Source organism: Strigops habroptila, chromosome 2 (assembly GCF_004027225.2).
Source record: "Strigops habroptila isolate Jane chromosome 2, bStrHab1.2.pri, whole genome shotgun sequence".
In the NCBI taxonomy this organism is placed as follows: domain Eukaryota; kingdom Metazoa; phylum Chordata; class Aves; order Psittaciformes; family Psittacidae; genus Strigops; species Strigops habroptila.
In genome coordinates, this window is record NC_044278.2 from 92,262,767 (window position 1) to 92,286,267 (window position 23,501).

General features: G+C 37.0%; 1 protein-coding gene across 7 annotated transcripts in view; it reads left to right on the forward strand.

Moving 5' to 3' along the window:
* The window catches only part of DGKH (diacylglycerol kinase eta), a 164,271-nt gene that overhangs the window by 86,924 nt on the left and 53,846 nt on the right, over positions 1 to 23,501 (forward strand). For 5 of the 7 annotated variants that reach the window (XR_003990099.2, XM_030476669.1, XM_030476665.2 and 2 more), the window contains 4 exons: positions 3,120 to 3,230; positions 5,347 to 5,427; positions 21,315 to 21,419; positions 21,769 to 21,901. Coding sequence is in view for 6 of the 7 variants with exons in the window: in XM_030476669.1 (XP_030332529.1) it covers positions 3,120 to 3,230; positions 5,347 to 5,427; positions 21,315 to 21,419; positions 21,769 to 21,901 (430 nt within the window). In the remaining variant the exon portion in view is untranslated. Of the gene's footprint in view, positions 1 to 3,119; positions 3,231 to 5,346; positions 5,428 to 21,314; positions 21,420 to 21,768; positions 21,902 to 23,501 lie in introns of those variants that run through there. The other 2 variants (XM_030476666.1, XM_030476670.1) reach the window with 2 other exon arrangements.

Genomic DNA, 23,501 nt, shown 5'->3' on the forward strand with positions numbered 1-23,501 from the left:
ACTGTACTCTACTCTACTCTACCCTACCCTACCCTACCTTACCCTATCATTATTATAGTCCCATACTTCTGGAGGAATGTTGTATTACTAGATGATACAAGATGCTATATGGGGAAGTCAGAAGTTTTGGTAAGCAGAGAAGAGGTGGTTATGTGAGAGTGAGAAGTAACATGGGATCATGGGACGTGCACTTCTTGTTTCTCCTACATTACAGTAGGAAAGTAGTTAATATAACTGGCAGTGATTATTGCTTATGCTTCAGATTTAATGTCCAGCTGACATTACTTAGAAGAAGGTTTCGCAGAACAGCTAGATCTTGGAGCACTGTCTTAATTGCTGTTGGGAGAGGAAAAAGTCTTTCTTAAGGTGTAGCTATAGCCTGAAAATACACTTTTGGAAAACTTTACATGACCTGTTTGTAGGCGATAATGTGGACCCAAATTCAACAACCTGAGAGGCCCCTTCCAATCTCAAATTACTGTAAGTGCTCTGACTTGTGTGTAGATTCAGGAAAGCATTATTAGCAGATTACCTAATGACTCAGTTGGCAGCTGGAAGGTTTTTTGCACATTTTAAAGGCTAAATGAAGTTAATTAAGGATATTGGGCCAATACTTTATGCTCAGTTTTGATGCCTGCAGCCATGGAATTGTCTATTTAAGATGCTCAAACCTCAGCCCAGCGTATCTGTTGGTGGTAAAATGTAAACTTTACATTCTATAAAGCCTACATAGCTATTTGCAGCCAGCTTTAGGGAGTTAATTTTAAATGGCTGATTTTCAAAATAGATTTAATTTTGATATTACTGGTTTGATTTTGGGACTGGTATTTTAAGGGGTGAATAGAAATAGGGGGAAATGGCTTTTGCAGACATAAAAATGACCTGAAAGAGTTAATTGTTTAGTGAGTCAGAGCTCAAGGTTTAGGGACATTTATATTCTTTGAACAGATTTAAAAATTCCTGAAAATATCCAGTATGATGTATGCTCTTGTTTCCTAGTATGCACAGTGTGTTTTAGGGAACATGAATTTCCGTCCATTTTGGAAATTTTTCCAGTAAGTCTGGGCTTGCTGTGTATTTGGTCTACTGTTCCTTTGGAACTGAATTTCTCTGGTCTTACATCTTCTGACCTTTGATAAACACACAAGGCATCTGCTCCCATCCCATCCCATGTGATGAGCTTCGTAAACCTCAGAGGGTGATATGAAACAGAAGTGCTGCACGGCTACAACCAACAGCCTTGAATAAGTGCTTGTATTCGGTAACTGATTAAATCTATTTATATTATAGACAACGAGCTTATCTTAGGGTCTGGTCAGAAAATTGCAAGCAATTTTAAAATGGTGTGTGGTGAGCAGACCCTTTCAGCTGGGAATTGCTGCCCCTTAGCTAGAGCAGGAGGGCTGACCCAATACGTTGGTCCAGATTCTTAGTGTCTGAAATGAGATAAATCCAAACTTTCAGCTGCGATATTTTGTCTGAGGGGGTTGCTTTTTTCAAGAGCATTAATTCAATTGCCTTATGATCGTTGGACCATATTCTTAGTTTGTGATGTTAGGAATGTCTAAATGAAGGCTGCTGTATGTACGTAACAGCAATGTTTCTTATTTCAAGGAAATAGTAGGAACACTAGAGTGTTTTCTGCTTTTTCTGTATTTTTATTACTTGTGTAAAGGAGAATTTGACATCTGATAACAGAAGAAGATGTTCATGAACTTTAGGTCAGATCTTAGTTAAGTCTCTAAAAGCTCTAGAATAACTTCAACTGATGCTTATATCACATTGTCTAGAAATTGTGTTAAGAGTAGCATCATGTTATTACACTACAAATTGGAAATATTCTGGAAATATTAGAGGCCATTTTGGAATTTAATCATAGAATCATAGAATCAGCTAGGTTGGAAAAGACCTTTAAGATCATCAAGTGCAACCATTACCCCAGGACTGCAAAGTCCACCACTAAACCATGTCACTAAGGATCTCATTTACACATTTTTTTAACACTTCCAGGGATGGTGATTCCACCACTTCCCAGGGCAGCCTGTTCCAATGCCTGAGCACCCTCTCGGTGAAGAAATTTTTCCTAATATTCAGTCTAAACCTCTCCTGGTGCAGCTTGAGGCCATTGCCTCTGGTCCTATCATTTGTTACTTGGGAGAAGAGACCAGCCTCCTCCTCCTTCTCCTAATATTCAAATATACTTGCTTTTTCTTATACCCTTTGTGTGCTTCAAAGCTGAAGAAAGTTAATTTCAAGACTCATGCAATTAGTATGCTGTGTCATGTAATTTCATCTGATTAAGTGGAGAATTTCTGTAATAGGCTGGATGAATCCCACACAAACTGGCAAAAGCATCATACATGTTGAAAATACACTAATTTGTGTCACATTGATTTAAAAAAAAGGGTTTTATGTAGGCAGGGTTAAGTCTGCAGTGGAAAGGTTTGGATCAGTGAAACATTTTTTGACTAAAAATATTTGCCTGGTAAAAATATATCCCTAGCTGTTACTGTTCTCACACTTTCCATATAATAATTATTCCTAATGTTAAGCTGGTTTTGTGCTGCAGGCTTCAGTTCACCAACGCACTTGAAGTCATGCATGGCTTGCATCATAGTGGATCATTCCCTCTATTTTAAAGGCATAATTCATGGGCTTGAATCAGTCATACATTTAAGTACCTTGTTGAATTAGTGCTTATGTGGAACTGACATAATTAAATTTGGAACTGGAAATGACCTTGTGTAGGTGGTTTTTAGCATTTTTTTTTCTGAATTATGCCACCATCAGTTGTTGCTGGCTTTAATATTTGTGGGTTTGCAGCTATCCAGACAATGGAATGATTTTGTGTTCATCTTCAGAGTAATTATATGCCTCTTGACTGCCTTTTCTGTTTACATGTAAAATTAGCATTTTGCCAATATTTTCATTGTTTGAAAAATAGCAATGCAAAGTCTGATTGACAGAGAATTAATCTCAATTTTATGTGAATAGAGAGAAGTTTAAATTCACAGTTATATGAGGTGTAACATAAATTTTTAAAAGGTGTAACTTTCATCTGTATGTGTACCTATTTAGATATTTGTTTACATGGTCTTCTGTATTTTAATATTTTTCAGACAAGTATAAAAGAAGGATTACTACTGAAGCAAACCAGTTCTTTTCAGAGGTGGAAAAAGCGTTACTTCAAACTTCGAGGGCGTACCCTTTACTATGCTAAGGATTCAAAGGTAATTCTATGGTATTAGTGTCTAATGCCATATACTTGTAATTCCAATTTTGTTTAGATTTATCAGTGCAATAATAATTATATATAATAATAATGTAATAATTTTTAGTGATTGTTTTATTTAAAAACTACTGTATATAAGATGTAGTGTATTTACCTAAAGAAGACTGATGATTTCTCTTGATTTTTTTAATGAAGTTTATCACTTATTTTAATATTTCAACCTTTATGACTATGCAGACAAATAATAAATTCATCTTAAGGAATTGTGGGGGTTTTTTTGGGGGTGTCTCTCAGGCAGTCAAATCTAATGTTAAAAAAAAAAAATCGTAAAAATTGGATGATGCTCAGAAGTTATCCTTCAAACTGAATTCCATTAAAACTCTTCTGATCCGATGCCCATATTGCCATTAAAGAGGTGGAAGTGGTTATGTGAAATCAAGATAGGAAGATTTTCTGCCAAAACTGATATACAAGGGAAAAAGCTGTTTCCCATTAATTGAAATTTTTGGTGGGAAAATTGGGGGTGGGCAAAGGGGAATACTTCTTTCCAAAAGACATTTCCTCCCTCCTTCTCATGGCTGGGACTGAGAGCATTTTAGCTCATTGGCCTGGCTCAGATAGTGCTGTTCCATAGTGGTGGGCATTACTTTTCTTAACCCTGTGGGGAGCAAGAGGTGAGGTAGTTCAGGTCTTTGTCATCTTCTACAGCCTGGTCTTCTCAATTAAACTATTACTAGGGCACAGAGACCTCTCCTTCTGGGACTATATGACTGTAATGCATGGTGCACAGTTGTGTGGCTGTGTTGAACCAAGGAAAACGTCGTCTTTCCTGGGAACCCAGCATTGAAGTACCTCTGTTGCTGCGCTTCTGTGCAGATCGTACTACCACAAGCAGATTATATATAGACTTAATAAACATGTCAGATAAGAGCTCTGAGAATGGCAACATCATCTGTACCATGAAGATGAGAAAAGTGGGTGTAATGAGTAGGCAGTTGTACAAATACTCTGTAACATTGAGTCCAGATATGCTGAAACTTCCCCAGCATCGATTCTCCTTCCCATGGAAGAACATGATATGGCTACATAAAAGGGGGAGGCATTTTTGTTGGCCTTCCCTTCCATGGTTCAAAACCCAGCATGAGTTTAACAGAACCTAATTAATCCTTTGCCAGAGGCTGGGGTGTTTAAAGACGACATATATTTCTCTTGCTGGCGCATCAAACAAAGGATCTCTTCAGGCCCTTTTGTCATGTAGATACCATATCATAGATTCCCCTTCATGAATTTAGAGTTGCATCCTAAAACTGGTTAATTAATTTATATTTTACTAAGTATGAATATCTTTCCTCTGACACCGTATTCGTGCTACATAGTAGACACCCCAAGGCTGCATCTATTAAAAGAAAGATCTTTAAAAGAGATTTTAAAGCAATGCATATTTTTGGAGCCACTTTTTTATGCTCTCATGTACTGCTTAGGTAGCAAATAGGGCTGTGTTTAGGGGTCAAATAGGAAGTTTTATCACATCCGTGTTTTCTGTTTTCTTTTTATGTATAGAATCATAGAATCATTTAGGTTGGAAAAGACCTTTAAGATCATCAAGTCCAGCCATTACCCCAGGACTGCCAAGTCCACCACTAAACCATGTCACTAAAGGACTTAGGCAGATCATTTCTTAGAGAGACAGAAGAGAGTAGGAAAATGACATTGATTTCCTCATGGAATATTCCAACCTCATTTCCAGGATGAAACTTAAAAAGATGATAGCACATCTGCTTTTCTTGATTATCATGTTTCTTGCACAGAAACAGGAGATAAGCACCTGTGAAATAAGGGAGAATATTTTAATGCTCTTTTCCGCAGTATGTAATTGCATTTTTCTTCTAAGAGTATATTTGCACTGTCCATTAAATGCACAATTCAATTACCACAAACTTCAGTTTATTACTTAGACACTAACAAACAATTTCAACATTTATTTCACCACTTTTTTTTTTCTATTTTTATTTTCCAATTGGAATGGACACAGGAAATGAAAGCACAGACTGTAAGCATACCTGAGAGTGGTCTCAGACTATATTTAATGTTTTTATGTTCTTTTCCATTCACAGTCTCTAATATTTGATGAAGTTGACCTGTCAGATGCCAGCGTAGCTGAATCAAGCACAAAAAATGTCAACAACAGCTTCACGGTATGGAATTATTTTAATACTGGTCTTGAAAGCTGTGTATAGGCTGTTACTAAGAAAATCAAGATTCCACTGAATTGCTTCTTATTTTCCTCTATTTGGAAATAAAGTGTCCTTTATTGAGAAATGGTATAACGTAGCATCAGCTATTGATAATTTTGTTTCTGTGATTTTATTTTTTAGCAGAAATTAGTATGTTAGATAACAGTTGCTTCAGAAGACGATGATATAAGGCATTAAAAATACAGCAGGATTCAGTACTAGTACTTCATTAGTACATATTAGTAAAGCTTGGTTTTAGGCTGTAGTTTCTTTTTGAGGTGGCATGCTGAATTGATCCAAATGTATTTGTGTTATTGTTTTAATTTCTTATACTTTTTTGTTTTCTGTCATGTTGAAGTGTATTTTACTTTTTTCATTGCTGGTCATATCCCTGTATGTTTCAAATTCACATGGAAAAGCTGTCTTCACAGTTGTACCTTGATTTTGATACTGGTATAAGAAACAAAGAGTGTTCAAAAATCTCTGTTTCTGTAAGTTCACATGCGTGTTTTGTACACAAGTCTTGCCATTTATTGTTGAATTGCTTTGTTGGAACTAAGTGATAATATCTGACACAGTTCCTCTGCTGATTCTTAACTTCTGGAAAAGTAAATTTTGTGAACAAAAACTAGCAATGAGGAAGATTGTGGGTAAAGTTGTCCTTCTGAAGGTCTTCAGTTCTCCTGCTGTCTGCAAAGCCATCATTTTTCTTGATCTGCAAATCCATTATTCTCTATTAAAATGTTGATTTCCCAAATGCTGGATTCTCCACCTGGGACATGGTAACCCTGGTTGTACATATGAACTGGGGAATGAGAGGCTGGAGAGCAGCCCTGTGGAAACAGATCTGAGGGTTTGGGTTGACGGCAAGTTAAATATGAGTCAACAGTGCAGCCAGAAGGGCTTGCAGCCAGAAGGGCTAACCATGTCCTGGAGTTCATCAAGCATAGCATAGCGAGCTGGTTGAGGGACGTAATTTTCCCACTCTACACCACTGGTGTAGCCCTACCTCGAGAACTGTGTGCAGTTCTGTGCACCTCGATATAAGAACATCAGTCTATGAGGAGGGTGACCAAGATGGTGAATCTTGAGGGCATGATTTATGAGGAGCAGCTGAGGTCACTTGGCTTGTTCAGCTTGGAGAAGAGAATGCTGAGGGGTGACCTCGTGGCAGTCTACAACTTCCTCAGGAAGGGCAATGTAGGTGAAGGTGCTGATCTTCCTCTGGTGACCAGCAGTAGGACACGAGGGAATGGATTGAAGATGTGTGAGGGGAAGTTCAGGTTGGAAGTTAGGGGAAAGTTCTTCACTGAGAGGATGGTTGGTCACTGGAACAGGCTCCCCAGGGAACTTGGTCATGGCACCAAGCCTGTCAAGAGTTCAGGGAGTATCTGGACAATGCTCCTAGTCATATGATCTAGTTTTAGGTAGTCGCGCAGTGAGAGGAGAGTTGGATTCGATGGGTCCCTTCCGACTTGAGATATTCCATGATTTTATGATCTTGGTGTGTAGAGAAGAAAAGTGGCGTGGTTTTGTTATTTTCTTTCCTTTTTTTTTTTTTTCAGTTTTTCCTTACAATGCTTGGTGTTTTGGTATCTTTTATAATCGTTTATCTTTTAGGGCCGCTCAGTATCTCATTCTTCACTAAAGGCATGTTTTGTATCTTGAATCAAGACTTCTGGTGAAGACAGTAGTGAAAAAAGAAATGTAAGGAGCTGCAGCTTTAACAGCTTTGGAGACACTATTTATTTTCATATCCTGGGTAAATTAGGGCAAACAGTGTTTTCTCTCAGGAGTTTTCAAATTCATTTTGAATGATTTATAGTTCTCCTGGATTGAAGTGTCACCTGATTTGCCTGTGAAATATGGCAATACCCGTCATCTCACTTAATCTTTTGGCTTTTTACTTTGTGTTTGCCTAACCCAGTCTCCCAGCAACACAGCTCAGTGAAGTAAGACGTCTCTGGCCTTGACTGCACTGGTTTGGAGTCAGGGATTGGGGGTGGGGTGAGTGGTTAGCTTTCCAGCAATACTCCTTATAAATAAAAAGAAACATTTCTTTTTGCCTTTTTTTCCCTTTCATCTTAAAAAATGTAATCCAGCCTTTCTTAAAATTATTTTTTTCTTCGTGTTCTAAGTGGTCTGTTAGCATTTCATTTGTTAAAAAGGCAAAAATTAAACCCTTAACATTAGCTTTCTCCAGTTTATGTACTCCTCTCATTTCCTTGTCCCAGTAGGGAATATTTCTGCACAAAATTATGTAGATGGAATATACACAAAATGTCGATTTTTTTGCCAGGAAAATACACCTTTAAAGATTTACATTAAAATTATTATTATTTTTTTTCCCAAATCTTTTTGTCATTTCAGCTAAATCCTTTGCCTTCCCTCAATCTCCAACCTCCAGCTTGTAGAGGCTACTGTTTGCCTTTTTTTTGCTCTTTCTAGTTTGTCTCTTTGGAGACAGAGGTGTGCATGTCAAGATTTTCCATGCTCTTTTTTTGGCTAAAATTCAAGTCCTAAAATTAGTCACAGCACACAGATTTAAAGTTGAGTTTATTTGTAGTGTACTTGCAGAATATTTTATGTAACTAAATATCACTGTTTAGTCACCAGAATTACTTTTCCTTTCTTACTACAAACAAATTGAGGTAAAGGGAAAAGTTCAGATAAATAAATATCTGCTAATTAAAATGAGAAGCTGCTAAACTTAAACCAGCTCATCTGTTTCAGTTTTTTTCTTTATTGCTGATGATATTACTTTTCACTGAACAACCAACTCATTTCTAGCAAATAGTTCCTAGTGCACAAGCTTCCACTAGGGTGCCTTGTAATAGATTATAGGCATTTTGCATTTCTGAGCATTCTTATCTAGAGGCAAAGATAAAAATAACCAAGGAAAAGGTCTCCCGTGACTTCAGAGTCTTTATATGAGACCCTCAAGGCCAGATTCTTCCTACTCACTTGTTAAGTGCTAGTCTCCTAAGTCTGCATGAAGAGAGAGAAGTTCAAAAAGCCAATGCAGGCCATAGAAGATGTGCACCACCTCTGCACCAGCCACATCAGGAGCCCACAGGGGCTTTTGCTCACCCCATCCCTGCAGTTCAGCAGCATGGGGGAGCACTGATCCTCATGATGGTGTTGGGTACTCCGCTGAATGTTTTTTCCACAGCACTTTGCTTCTGCCTCAGAGAGTTGTTTCTGTTGTCTTGGCACAACCAGTGGAATGTAGTTGCACAGCATGTTACCTCTTTGGGGAGAGTTCGGGGATGAATCAGTCTCCCATCCTTACTGCACGCAAGCATATGGGGCAGTGACCAATTCTACTGAAAGCTGTAATTCCTTATGTTCCTTGGTTTGTAGAGATGGAACATGGCATGTTGAAATCTCAAGTGCAATTAGAAAAATCTCTTTATTGTTCTCAAAACAAAACTTGAGATTGAATGAAGCTGAATAGTGCTCTTCAGCATGCAAGCATGGGCATGAGGAGCATTGGTGATGTGCTTTTGTTCTACTAGGTATAAGAGATAGGATTTTAAAATATGATTTAAAAATTATTCTTGAACAGGCATATTCAATTAATGAAGTTCCTTAGAGCAAAAAAGGTGATTATGAATTGCAATTTAAAAGGAGATTTTGACAGGTTAAATTTTGGCTTATGTTTCTACCTCTGCCTTGCTTTTGATGACAAAGAATGGATGCATGCAATAAATCTGTGGTGGTAACCATGCTGCCTTTCAGTTGTTGAGCCACATGGATGTATAAAATGCCTTGGGTTATTATAAATTTATTTTAGAGTATTATGTCGAATACCCAGGCATTGTGTGGCAGCACCTGTATTTAATACATCCAAACGGTTTGAAACATTTAATTAATTTCTAGTTTTTTTAGTGGTAAATGTGATACAAATAATGTAAATAATTTTAGGGTAGAAATACTAGCTTTGAAGCATTACTTTGTATAGCTGGCTTTAGGCGTTTGATGTGGGTTAGACCAACTTCTTGTGCATCTAAAAATTACACAAAGCCATGGACAATCAATTTCTTACTATATGTATATTCAGAAAAGTGAAAATTCTGGCTACATTAATTCTGTTATTGAATTGAATCTGAGAGTAACAAGGAAATAATTTCATTGTTGTTCTGGAATGTACGTTCTAGGAATACGAAAATTAACATGCTAGATTATACTCAGGATGGGGATTCAGCTTGCCCTAACTTCAGGGTGGGATGCAACCATGGGTTTATAGACCCCAAAATTATGTATCTAGGATAAAACAGTTCTGTAAGATAGGTTCCTGTAATTGCTCTATTCAGTATAGACTCTGCCAATTATTAACTAACTCAGAAGCTTTGTCATCCAGGGCACCTAAAATACAGAACTCTGCTTACAGCTTTCTGAATCAGGTGCTGAATCAAGTACTTTTTGTTGAATATGCATCTTCTGAAAGTGGTCATCTTGATAGGGAGGAAGCTGCCGTAGGCAGATCTGCTGTCCTGGAAAGCCTACTGCAGTTCTTAGTAATTAGAAATTGGCTGGAAATGGCACTTTCTATTCCAGCCAATAACACTGATTACTGGATTCTGGGTATGCTTGCAAAAATGTTTAATATAAATTGTTGCCTATTTCTTGGTTTTAGTGATGCTATAGACCATACAGACCATACAGTCTAATTATTTATTCTGTGGAAAAATACTTCCTTGGAGAACTCTTATCAGGCTGGGCTTTAATTAAGTATTCTCACCTAGTGTTAAGAGGCAAAAGCAACAGAAACCTATAAACTGTTCTGTGTTTTATGTTTTTTATTACCTCTTTTTGATTTAACAATTTTACATTTTTTTAAATTCTTACCTGTTCTTGCTGTTCTTCTGACTATTAATTCTGCAGCATCATGTTTAAGTGAAGTGACCAGTTTGGCACTCAGGGAGCACAAGTCATGGATATTTGGGACTATTTTCTCAATTAACACTCATTTACATTCCTTATGGATCCCACATTTTGTCTGTTTTCTGCAGCAGCAACATATTATGTATTTTTTTATCCTCTATAATGATATTAAGATCCTTTTTCATGTTAATTTGGAGCTCTCTGTAATTCATAAATACTTCTTCTATCCTTCTGTGTTTTTCTTCTGGTGTGTATTTCTTTGTTTTTACCAACACTGAACTTTTTCAAGTCTCTGTACTGTCTGTTTAATACCTTTCTTAGCTCTCTGAAATGCCTTGTTGATCAAGGGGGTAAATTAAGTAATAAAATTTTTGTGCTGTCTGTAAATGTTCATATATCTGCCTCTACTTTACAATTCTCTTCCAGTTTAAGAATTGCACCACAAAATTTTGTAAGAGAATAATGCTTACTATCTATTAATCTTTTCCCATATTAAAAATTCTTATTATTTTTTCTTACTTTTTTTAGTTCCCGTGGCTTTTCATCTCATTGCATAATTGGGACATAAAATAATTAATCTTTTCAGTTCAAGGGCTGAACAAAAAATAATTATGGGTCAACCTGATGTCGTATCTTTTTTGATCAGAAGTACTTAATTTAGTTCAAATTAAAGGGATTAAATTTTGGTCTAAAGCTTTTTTTTCGTATTATATAAAGAAAAAACCAAAACATGAATGGCATTTCATTCAAGGTAGTCCCTGAATGTAATTTTGTTACAAAAAGTTTAAGGTGTTTTTTCTCTGATTTCCACTTTTTTGGACAGACTTATCAGTTCACTTTGTCCTGAAAGCAGAGGGTTCTGCTTAAGATGTTTTTAAACAAAAAAACAAAAAACCAAAAAAACAAAAAGCAAACAAAAAAAATCTTTATCCAGTTGTCTGAGATTTCCTTGATATTCTAGAAATTTGGATGGATTTTGAAAAACTAAACATTTGTTGATTTTCCTTTGACCTATTATTTTGAGACAGGTAGGTATTTTTTATAGGCCAGTGAGGCCAAATACTCCATTGGAGCAACTGTGCTTCAACTGTGGTTAAAATTCACATTGTTTTCTTCCAGAACTCTGATTACCATATTTCCCAACCATATTTCTGAATGTAGTGTATCCTATGTCTTGGCTGGAGATGTAAAGTTTACTGGCATATAATTTATGTGGGACCATCTTAAAGCATAAAGCAATTCTTTTCATCTTTGAATCCTCCTGCTGCTGTTTTTAATGGGAGGTTGCCCAGTTGTACTGGAAACTCAGTTCTTGCGATTCACCAGAATTTCAAGTTGAATATTTCAACAGGCCTACTTGAATTCAAGTTGAATATTTCAAAAAGCATACTGCTTTTCAGCAGTTTATTTCAGCCCTGCTGCTTCTGACATCAGTCAGCTCTCATCACTGAGATTAGCTGCTTCTAATTGATTTTAGAAAGTTAGGTTTTAATATTCACAATGGGGTTGGAAAACAGAATCTGTTGCCAGACTTTTGCAGTATGTTGGAGAGATGGTGTTAATTTCTTAGACTTGGATGTACTTCGCTTCCTTTCTTGCCACCCAGATTTTTTCAGAGCTTTTATCGAGACTTTTCTTCAGGGACTACGAGAACTTCAGGGAATGTGAGAACTGCTTAACCTTCCTCAAGCCACATCAAGAGGAAATGAGAAGAGCCTTTTCCCAAAGGAGTTTAAAACCTTTCATCTTTGGGTTTGAGCACTTGAGTCTTCTGTCTTTTCAAATATCAGAGACAAAGAGAGATAGTCCCAAATATGGGAATAATTAATCCTAATACTGGGGTTTTTTCCTATTGAAATAATCTAACATCAATACAGTTTTATTACTGATTCCTGATTTGCCCAAAGTTCAGGGTCTTGAGGTTTATTTAAACGCAGAAAAGCTTTTGGATGCCAGGAGATATTTCTCTGATGCTGTCGTGCTTGTTTACAAAATATACTGCAGTTTCGTCTCAGTGGACATGACAGTGGTTTCTTTACTCATAGCTTCAAGTCTTTTTCAGACATTATTCTACCTCAGTCTGGTTTTTTTTCCAAGGGCCACTCACTTAAAGGTTGCACTGACCTTTTGCGGGCTTTCTACTGCTTCTCTTTCACCATCTTTCTTATTTCTGTAGTTTGGTGAAATCATCCTGCTGCTCCAGTGTTGGGACACTTGTGGGATCACGGGGTCAGCAACCACCTTCAGGGCTTTGGCCTGTTCCAGACTTGGGGGGTTTCCCTTGGTTTCAGCTATTGCTGAGCAAACTTTTTTCACTGCCTTGTTCTTAGCCTGGATGACTTAACTTTCTGGTTTGCTGTGTAGGAATACTCTGGAGCATAGCTATATGAAATTTTGTTTTCTTTGTGAGAAAGCTGTTTTCAGTAAATTTCTACATATAGTCTCTGCTTGTGTTCCCTTGAAGGGAGACACTCTTGCTTGACTTTTTGCTTTGATCAACCACAGGAGCAAAAAAGGAATGGATTTGTGTTTGTGCTCATGTTTCTGTTTCTTGATGAATTTACATAAACCAAATTTCAAATAGTTACACATGAAGTTTACTTAACCAAACAGAATCTTGTGTGAACACTCTTTAGTTTGCATGAACCTCTGCTGTAGGTGTATCTTAACTCAGTTGTATACTACTCTACTACTACTACTACTGCTACTACTAGTAGTGATTCAGGTATGGATAATGAGTTTGTGTTACCTTTAAAAGTTATTTGTGTGAAGGAAAACAAAAGAAATATCAGTGAAGTGCTGTGTACTGTGTGTGATGCTATCTTTAAGATTCCCTTCAGCATACTTTACATCATATTTATCCTTTAGATGTGCAATCATTTCCTGGGTTTGGGTACACTGAAATTTCCTTTTCATTGCAGTTGAGTGTTAACACTCCTAGCAGTATATACTGATGATTGTGGGAATTCAGACACATTTGCAGATGTCTTTACTTAAAGTACTTTCCTCTGTGAGCCAAATCCTACTCTCAGAAGCACTGCATTTTAAATTTTGCCCTGAGTGTTATCAGAAGGGTCAGTGCATGGCACCATTTCAAGGTGGGGGAATGGCATATCCTGACATTCCCCATGCCTTCTTTGCAGTCTAAGTGCAGGGCTGATAGGAGTCCTGGAGTGACATCCATGAAGACCTTGGAGCCTTTTCTTACCTCTGGGAGGTAGAATATGGCTGGAACCAGCTTAAGTTCCTGTGCTGTCCTCACCAGTGTGACTCAGCTTTGCATGGGTAGCTAACTCTTCGAATGGATATAGTTTTTATAGTTATGAACTATCTGCTGTCATACAGATGATGATTAGCTGCTAAATTACGAAGGCTTTTTGATGATCCCAGCCCAGGCAATACCCAAACCACAGAAAGAGAGGGGAAGTGCTTTATATTCCATTTTGTTCAATTTTCCACTCAGTTTTCTTTTTCTCTTTTTCTATTTTCAGGCAGCTTAGAAACAAAACAAAAACTGAAATAGCAAATTAATATGCTGAAGGGAAAATAAAATAGGCAAAAGCAATTAGTGTGCACTTGCAATGCACTTAGGTTTTTTTTCCTCCATTTAGCATTTGTTCATTTTCCCCTTCCCTCTGATAAAGACAAAAGAAACGTAATGAAGCTGAGAGCTCTTTGGTGAGCTTTGGGTGTGACTTTCAAGTTTTAAGCTCCTTAGACCCAACTTGATGCACTGTCTCCCTCTCCCTAGAGTGTCTGGAGACATTAAAGCTTTCAGTTTCATTATGAAAAAGCAATAAAACATTTCAGCTGTGAGGCTAAAATCCATAGATAAATCACTTGGGATTGAGCTATTACAAGAAAGCTGAACACTTTTCAGAAGAGGAAAACAAGGGGCTGCTTAGAAATGTGACCTTTTTGGACTGTATTGTACATTTTGCTTCTGGTTGCGTTTGCCTGGATCTTGTTTTCAACAGATTTTGAGCTTAAACAGAATTTTTTGAAAATTGCTCACAGAAAATTTCTCTTTTTTTCTTCCTTTAGTTTTCTAAGAGTTTCTTTAATTTGTGAAACGCTGTGAGATGATTTGCATAGAAGTAAATGCATTAAAAATATCTTTTATTTCCTTTTTTGAACTCATGGTATAGCACCAGTGAAGCAGTTGGAATGTTTGGAGAAGAAGCAAACATGATAATTTCCAGAGTTTTAACATTCTTCAAGCGAGATTTGTTAAGCACATGATAATGGATTGCTAGATTTTGTTCTTCCTGCAGTTTTACACTTACCTATACTCTGACATTTCTTTCTCTTGCTTTAAAAGTGGTTAAAATACCTGGAGAAACCTTAAAAAGTATCCCACACAGGGAAAGTGCCGTTCCTGTATATCAAATGATTTTATAAACAAAACCACTGGTGTAAACTTTGAATAAATTTCCTGCTTCTAGTGGAAAAGGATCCCTGGCTTCAAGCAGCTGGATCATGTTTAAACAGCCATCTGTTATTTCAGATAAAAAAATACTCAATTGCTCTTTTATTTTGTACAACTTCACACCTAATGCCATTATATATATATATATATAAATGTTTTCCTGTAAGCACAGAAGCCATCCCATCTGATAGACACATAATGAGCTGGTGAAGCTGGAGCTAAGGGCACAGCAGTGCAAAGTAATGTGGTTAACAAATCTTTATGTAAGAACATTAAAGAAATGTGCAAGCATTGAACTATATATAACATTTGCTAGTTTACATTTACAAAAATAGTTTATTGTTTCTGTTATATTTAAATGCTGATTTAAGATAAATATCTTATTCTTCGGTACAAATTCAGGTAACTTCCCTACCCTTCTTCTTGTAACTGTTTAATTTAAAGTTATACTTCTGAAGCAATAGCATTTTTCTGTTAGCAGTTGGTTGCTGTTGGATACATGAGGTTAAATGGGGAACTGTAGATTTCTGACAAAGCGCTTGATCTGTTTCACAGCTCAAGGCTGCATGTTGTAACTGACTTACTTGATTTACTCGGATTCTGTTTTTACAGAATCTCAGAGTGATTTGCGGTTGGAATGGGACCTCTGTAGGTCATCTGTTCCAACCTTCCTGTTGAAGCAGGGCCACCTAGAGCAGGCTGCCCAGGACTATGTCCAAACAGCTTTTAGATATCACCAAGGATGGAGGGTCCACCACTGCCTTGAGCAACCTGTACCAGTGCTCAGTCATCCTCACAGTAAAAAAGTGTTTCCTGACATTCCCACTTAGCTTGCCACTGGGTGCCACTGGAAAGAGCCTGGGTCCATCTTCTTTGCACCCTCCCTTCAGGTACTTACATAGATAATAAGGCACTCCTTGATGAATCCATGCTGAGTACTCCCAGCCACTTGTACCTGGATTTATTGTGGGAGATGCTCCTTCATTTATGATATATGTGCATAAGGAAAGGCCACCTAAACTACCTGGCTGGATTCTACTTCTGAGTGCAGGCAGAGTAGACCTTAAACCTGTTTCTGTGAAGTAGCTGCTTTTGTCCTTCCTTTTAGTTGAGCCTACTTGTCCTGGTGTACTGGTGCAGGAGATGCTCTGTGGGACTAACCCTTTTCTTCCCCTCCTAAGAGTTTTTACTGTGGAGGCCAAAACCACACATTACTTCATTACTTGTGAGCTTGGCAACAGTGAAATAGAAGGTGGCCAGCAAAAAGAGGGAAGCAACGTTTTAGTGGAGTAGACAGAGCTAATTGTTCTGATTATAAATTCTGTATTGTACTCAGGCAAATATAATAGCCATTTATTACTTGCCTTGCTTTTAAATCCTCCGCTCCCTTTGTAATTTATCCTTTTGCCTGGCTCGGTTCATCTTGAAAAAGAATAGTGACAATTGACTATAAAGCACCAACTGCACTTTTGACAGTGACAGTACTGTTACAATTTATTTACTGTCTCCTGAATCCAAGAAATTAAAAGTACTGTAGAAAGCTGCCCAACTGTTAGTACTGTGATTTTTGCAGACAGGTTCTGGTAGGTACAGGAGCGTCAGCGACCCCAGCAGTCTACTCCCACCACTGTGATGGAGGTGCATTCATCCATTGCATTCATATGCACCCACCTGCATGAAGGCAGGGAAATGGAGGGGCAGACAGAAAGTAAGGGAGGCCTAACATGTTATCCTGGTATTAGCCAGAATTCACTTGCCAGTGTCTAGAACCACTGAGAAGTTACAAAGCATTAAATCCGTTACATGCATGCCCCAGGCATCGGATGCTGTCCCTCAGAGGGGAGGTGGGGGAGCTCTCTCTTTCTATATCATCCGCTCTTCATTAGTTCCAGAAAGATATTTTAAAAATATCTGTTCAAAGAACAGGAAAAGCATTTCCCTACCTGTTTGAGATTCTGAGTGATGTTTCTACATTACTAAAGTCAATTCAAGATTTGCCATACAAAGTGCTATTAGTGTAATGTCTGATAATAGTTTAGAGCAGCAGAAGGCGCCTTAATGCAAATATCATGTTGCAGGAATCAGGGTGCTTTGCAGTAGCTGCTGTGTTGCTGCTTAGATGTAGACCATTATTTCTTGATTAGCAAATTTGGTGCCTGCATTTTTCTTTGAATCAGTAAAGGAAAACAGAAATGTAGCCACCAAGCTTTGGGAAATGTATTTTCTTATATATTGCTGCTATGATAAAATATGTTAAAAATTGGGCAATAGGCTTTAACTGAACTCTCTGTGATTTTATTTTACAGATCGTAAGCCTAAACCCATTGGGTTGAAGGCATATAGAATGCTATGAGTAAAGTTGGCCCCTTTGAAAGAGAAAGGTGTTTTCAAATTTACACTGAATTTAATGGCAATTTTATTTCATTTCCAGATGTTAAGCTCGTTCCTAATAGGTGCTGTCTGAAAGAAAAGTTGCAGTAGTGGCCCAAAATTTGACTGTGTAATTTTCATCAAAGTAATTTCCAGATGTGTATGTACATACATACGAGTATGTGTGTATTTTTAGAAGCCAAATTATCCTAGTGTCAACATGTGTGAAAATCCCAATTTATGGCAACAACTATGTAGTGGCAGACTGAACGTCTTCTTGTTCTCTCCTTCATTCCCCCCTCAAAAAGCTCCCATTTTTCCAAACAGAACAGAACGTTATTGCAGTAATGGGCTATTTTTCTTTTTATCCAGACACTCTTTATTTCCTATGATGTTTTAGGAGCTGCATTGTTTGTCTTCAACTTTCAAAACTGTATATGCCTACTGCATTAAAAGCAGTTTTCATTCCCACTACCTTGGTTTCATTACTTTCCAATATACTGCAGTATCTGGCTTTGATAACTCTCTTTTCCAAAATCGGCAATGACTACTTCTTGGCAACTAACAACAGTGAAAATCTTCAAAGTAACTTAATCTTCTAAATTAAATCTGCTTTATTTATTTATTTTTAAGGCCTTTTTTTGTCTTCATCCTTCTTGATTTGTATCCTGCTTTGTCAGCGTGTGAACCATTAGCACCTGAATTCCTCCAAGATTTAAGAGTTTTCTTATTCTCTGAAGTAAAAGAAAACTCTTCTACCTCAGTGGTCTTCCAGTGGTTCCTGTGACATTTCCTTTGTCACTGTATTATATAATTTCTTCTTGTCTATTGAGAGTTTAGCATATTCAGAGTGATAACTAAATAATACCCGGGGCAGCAAGCAATAATTAAAAAAAAAAAAAAGTTAATATGTAATAGAAGAAAAGACACTGACTTTGACTGGTAGAAGAAAAGACACAGGACTTTGAATATGAGTACATGCAGTGAGATAAGTTTACTAGTAAAATCCAAATTTACATAGCTGGAAAACAAGGGGGTTTTTTATGTCTGCATACACATTCAGCTGTCTTTAATGAATGCACTCTAAATCTCCCACTTCAGTTAGTTAATCATAACTTTCCATCAGCATTCTTTAGAAAGCATGCCTTCTATGTAAATGCAAATAAGCTATAGGAAGTCATTCTTAGTTTAGGACAAACAAGAGCAGTTATACTGAGTTAGAGTAAAGCTCATTGATAGCAGTAGCAGGTACTCAAGAAAGGAGTATAAGCAGCAGAGCATGTACAGTGATTCTTCCTCTTGTGTAACTTCCCAGCATTCACTCGTTGGATTTTGAGGACTTGCCGAGTTGAAGGTTTTGGATGTTGTGTTTTATAGTATATGATGCCTCTATTTGTGATGAATTTGTCAGATACCTTTTTAGACATTTATACTTCTGGTGTCCTCAGCATCCTTTGGGAATACTGTCCAAGTCTAAATAATTCGTTACATTTAGGGAAAAACACTTCTTGTTGCTAATTGTTTCCTTGGTTCCCTGAGTTCTTATGTTATGTGAAATACCTAATTAATGAGAGTACATCTTCTCCATGACTTTGTAGAATGACATAGATGAGAATCTAAATGGACTGCTTAGTTTCTTTTTCTTTTTCTTTTTTTTTTTTGTTTTTTTAAGGTGAATTCCAAGCATTGTCAATATTTTTGCGCATAGTGCATTTTGGTTTTTTTAATGTTACCATGTACTTTCATGAAGTTTCTTCTTAAAAATACATAAATCAAAGAGAATATGTAGTCTAATCATCATGTTATAGATGCTGTATTTACAAATATGTGTCTTTCAACTTCCCACTTTATACCACTAGTAATAATTGATCCTGAATTCATGTGTTCATTAGTATATAATTTAAATTTTAGACTGTTGAAATGCTCTTTACTTGAAATGCTCTTAAACTTTATTAATTTTATAATGCTCTGAACTTGATAAGAATTTGGATGTAGGAATTTCTGTATGTTTACATGCATTAGTTAGCAATGTTTGGTGACATGATTTGATTGCCATTATATTGGAAGTACCTTTTGAGATGGCCTTTGGTGTCCCACCTGGCTTATTTAAAGGTGTTCTGGGTGCTATGGTCCTTTGTCACATTTACCTGCCCCATCCTGATGCTTTGGGTGCCAAAGGGCATCCCCATTGGCACTACATAACTATGTGTGAACAGCTAAACTAGGGCCTTGATTTTGGAAAGGGAAAATGAGGGGACACAGGGATTTCTGTGATCAGCAGTAGTAGAGACATGAGTGATATAAATAAATATTACTTGGAAACATCAAGATTGTCAGGAGTCTTCAGCAATAAATGCAGCTGTTGCTGCTTAATGGCATTTCATAACATCTGGTTACAGGTTAGCATCAGTAATAAGCATGGGGGAAGGATGGATGCAAAAGCAGAATTTTGGGTGGACTTGTTCTTACTTAATCCATGTTATAATGTCATGCTATATAATAGGAAATAATCTGGTGGGTGTATTTACCCAAATAAGATTTCTCAGTCCACAGAAAGCTGGAAATTTCAGCAGAATGCTCATTGTTGTTGGAGCCAGGGTTATATTATGATTTTAATGGCTTTTCTGGGCTTCATTTGATGACCTGGCCTAGAAAAACATTTTGAAGTAATAAAGCGTCTGTTTGGCTCCAAACTAATGAGAGAAGCATTGCTCTTTGCCTTAACTGTTCTTTAGGAAGAGCTGTGGAGAGCTACTAATAAACCTTATTAAAAAGATTAAGCAAGATTGAAGGAAATAGAAAACAGAGAAACTATTCCATTCCATGTGAAGTGAGTACATAAAAAAAAAAGGAAATAACCAAATGCAAGCCCACAGGGTTTTTGCCTCCCTTCCATGTGACTTGCAGCTTGCTGCACTTCAGTTACGTTGCCTTTGAGATATGTTAAAGTGCAGCTCAGTTTAATGAAGAAGTGGATAGGACACATCAAGGCTAGAGACTTTACGGCAGAGATCAGGTAAGTAAATGCTGCTGTAGATAAGTGTTTACTAATATTGTGCAAATCTTACAATATCTAGCCTATAGGATTTAAAACAATACTCAGAGCTGTAATTTTTTGTGGTACTTGTTCTTTTTTACTCAAGTAGTTTGCAAGTTTGGGAGGTACATGCTATGCAATAGATTTATGTATATGACTGAGAAAGGATTTAATTTTATTTTTCAGACTTCCTACAACAAAACAAATAGCTTTCCTTCAATTTCATATACTTACTTTGTTTTAAATTCTTTGCTTTGTAAGTAACTGCTTTGTCTATTTTAGTGCAGTGCTCAAAATAATTTCAGTGGGAGTTAGCTGATAGTTTCTGGTGCCTTCCTGTTATTTTAATTATTTTTCTGTTGGTGAGGGAGAGGGGAAAACAGCTTATACTCTGAACCTCCAAGATACAGCATTTTCACATTTCTAGAATCCAGCTGCAGACTACTGAAAACTCCCCAGCATCAACTTGTTCCAGGAATTCATTCGACCATCCTAGTAGGATATGATTTCAGCTGTTTGCTTTAGTTCTCTGTGTCTTTTTATAAAGATTCGTATGTGTTCTTTTACTGAGTTTTATATAGAAAGTTCTGTTTTGAATTTGTGTGTTTAAATCTGTGTAAATTTAGTATCAATATACAAGATAGAGAAATTATGAAAGTTTTTGTTGTTGTTTAAGACTGCCAGGCTTTTGATTTTGATGTGGTTTTGTTTCTAGCAATTGTAATGGACCTTGCAGTTGCTGTAATGCTGTTATGAAATAGGATCACTATTACTAATTTTAGTCAATTAGTAATTTCCAGAACAGTTGTTTTAGCAGGTTAAGTGCCTGCCATTTGAGTATTTAAATCTCAGTGCGTAGACAAAGAGCTGAGAAGGAGGAATGATCAATATAGATTGTAAAGACCTATAAGCGAAGCCTGATTCAAATCTTGGGAGCTGAAAAAAGAAAAGCAAACTCCTTCATGGTTGGTAGTGTATTAAAGAGAATATTTTTAAGCGTTTGGTATTTTGTGATATAGGGTGTTTATTCCTTTTGCGTCATCTCATAGGAAAGAGTACGTAAAATATTATAGTCTGTCATGATTTTTACTATCTGGATTATTCAGAATGTGTTCTCTTTTTCAGATAATCACTCCATTTAGGAGGCTAATACTGTGTGCTGAGAACAGAAAAGAAATGGAGGACTGGATAAGCTCTCTGAAGTCTGTTCAGTCCAGGGAACACTATGAGGTAAGTTGACATCCCTCTCCGTGAAACCTGTACTAGCTCGGTGAGACCTGTGCTAGCTCAACAGATAAAGCTAGAGGACACAGAACTGGAGTATTCACCCTCCTTAATGTGAAAAGTGTGGCTAATGTCAGAGTGAAACTTCATGTTAAGACCTTTACTAGTGAAATGACAGCTTATTATTACACTTCTGTTTAGAAGTTTGGAGGGAGAACAGGCTAAATACCCTTTGGAAAATACTTTTTGGTGAACCTTGCATTGTCATCCCCTTGTAATATGGAACCATAGGTAATTTCAGTCACCGTAGCTGTGTTCTGTACTTGCAAATTTGTCTTAACTTCTCCTTTACTAGACCGCACAGTTTAATGTGGAACATTTCTCAGGGATGCATAACTGGTACGCCTGCTCCCATGCCCGACCTACCTTCTGTAACGTGTGTAGAGAGAGCCTTTCTGGAGTCACTTCTCATGGCCTGTCTTGTGAAGGTAAAAGAAATGCTTTCTTCCCCTTGTTTATAATGCTGTGTATGTAGACAGATGGCTGACGAGGGATGATTCTGAAAATAATGAGTAAGAAAATAGCCTGAAGGGAGAAATTTATTCACTAGAATGACTTTTGGGCAGAGGGACTAGTAATGATCTGGCTCACCTACTTCGTGCTCCAGATGCCTTTCTAACTTGTGTCGATAAAACAGTTCCTTCTGCTGCAGTGACCAGTTTGGAACGTGCTGAGTGGACAGTTTGCAAGAAAAAATAGGATTTGTTTCATTTGCCCATCAAAAATGTGAAACACAATAGTCTTACTGGTTTGCAGAATCAGAATTCCTCAGGGAAAAAATCATAATGGTAGTTTCTGCCTCAAATCTACAAAAATTCTTAACACTTTGTTCAATGCTATGACCTCTTCCCCTCCAGTTCTTGTTTGCTCTGTTGCTGCTGTCTGATTCTGCAGTGCAGGCAGGACAGATGAGGACAGATTTATTGCTTTAAAAATTCTCCCATGCAGTGAGGGGGTAGAGATGTAGATAGATGTCTTTGTATTTTGATGGTTCCACAGATGAAATCCAGCACAAAGAAGAAGGAGGTGTGGGTAAGCTTCAACATGAAGCTTATCTGGAGAAATGATATTTCACAAACAAATATTTGTAATAAACCTGAAACAGCTTATTTATTTTCTGCTACAGGTTCTGTGAAAAAGTAATAATAAGTCTTTTGTTAGAATCCAGCCAAAAATAAAGCACGCGTGACCGTGATATACATTTCATATATATGAAATGTAGAGGTTTTTAATTTCCAAAATAGCTAACTGTCCAAAAAAGAATTAGTTACACCGTTCAAAACTATTTTTTGGATGCATGTTACCCAACTGCAAATACATTTCTGTTATTGATGCTGTTATAATACTTGAGGTCTGAGCATAATAATGTGTATTAAGGAAATCTTACAAAGGAAACATTAACCCACTATCCTGAATTGTCCATGCTTTTAATGTAGCTAATGGTGCAGTTGCCGAGGAACGGGACAAACCCATTTCATAGAAATTAGAAGTAGCATAGTTACTTCCAGCTATTCTGGTGTATATTTTCCACTGTGTGTGAGTCGTTTGGACAGTTTTAAGGCAATTATGGTATTTTCAATGTCTGATATTGGCAGATGGAAGTATCATGTGCTTAACTAAAATGCAGTTGTATTGCCTGTGTGTACAAATACAGTTACATTTGCTCAGGCAAATGAAAGGCAAGAGTTCTTTCATAAAGAATTTATCCTTCCATAAGTTAATATTATAGCTATTTAAAAAGGCTGTTTAGCAAGAATTATTCTTATAAGATTATCAGTGTTAATGGTTATGGTTCATAATTTTCTGGGTTTTCTAGTTTGGGAGTTTGTCACATTTCTGCATAACTTATTACAAACTAATACTATATTTATCCACATTTCTGATGCCAGTTGATCTTTCAGCAGTTTTTCCGAATGGCTGATGAAGGTAGTTTGGATTTGCTTTCACTGGTCCACGGTTTCATAAAAGTGTATGACCTGGATTGGTTTATATGTAGATATTATGATTTTCTTTTATCTGTTAATAAGT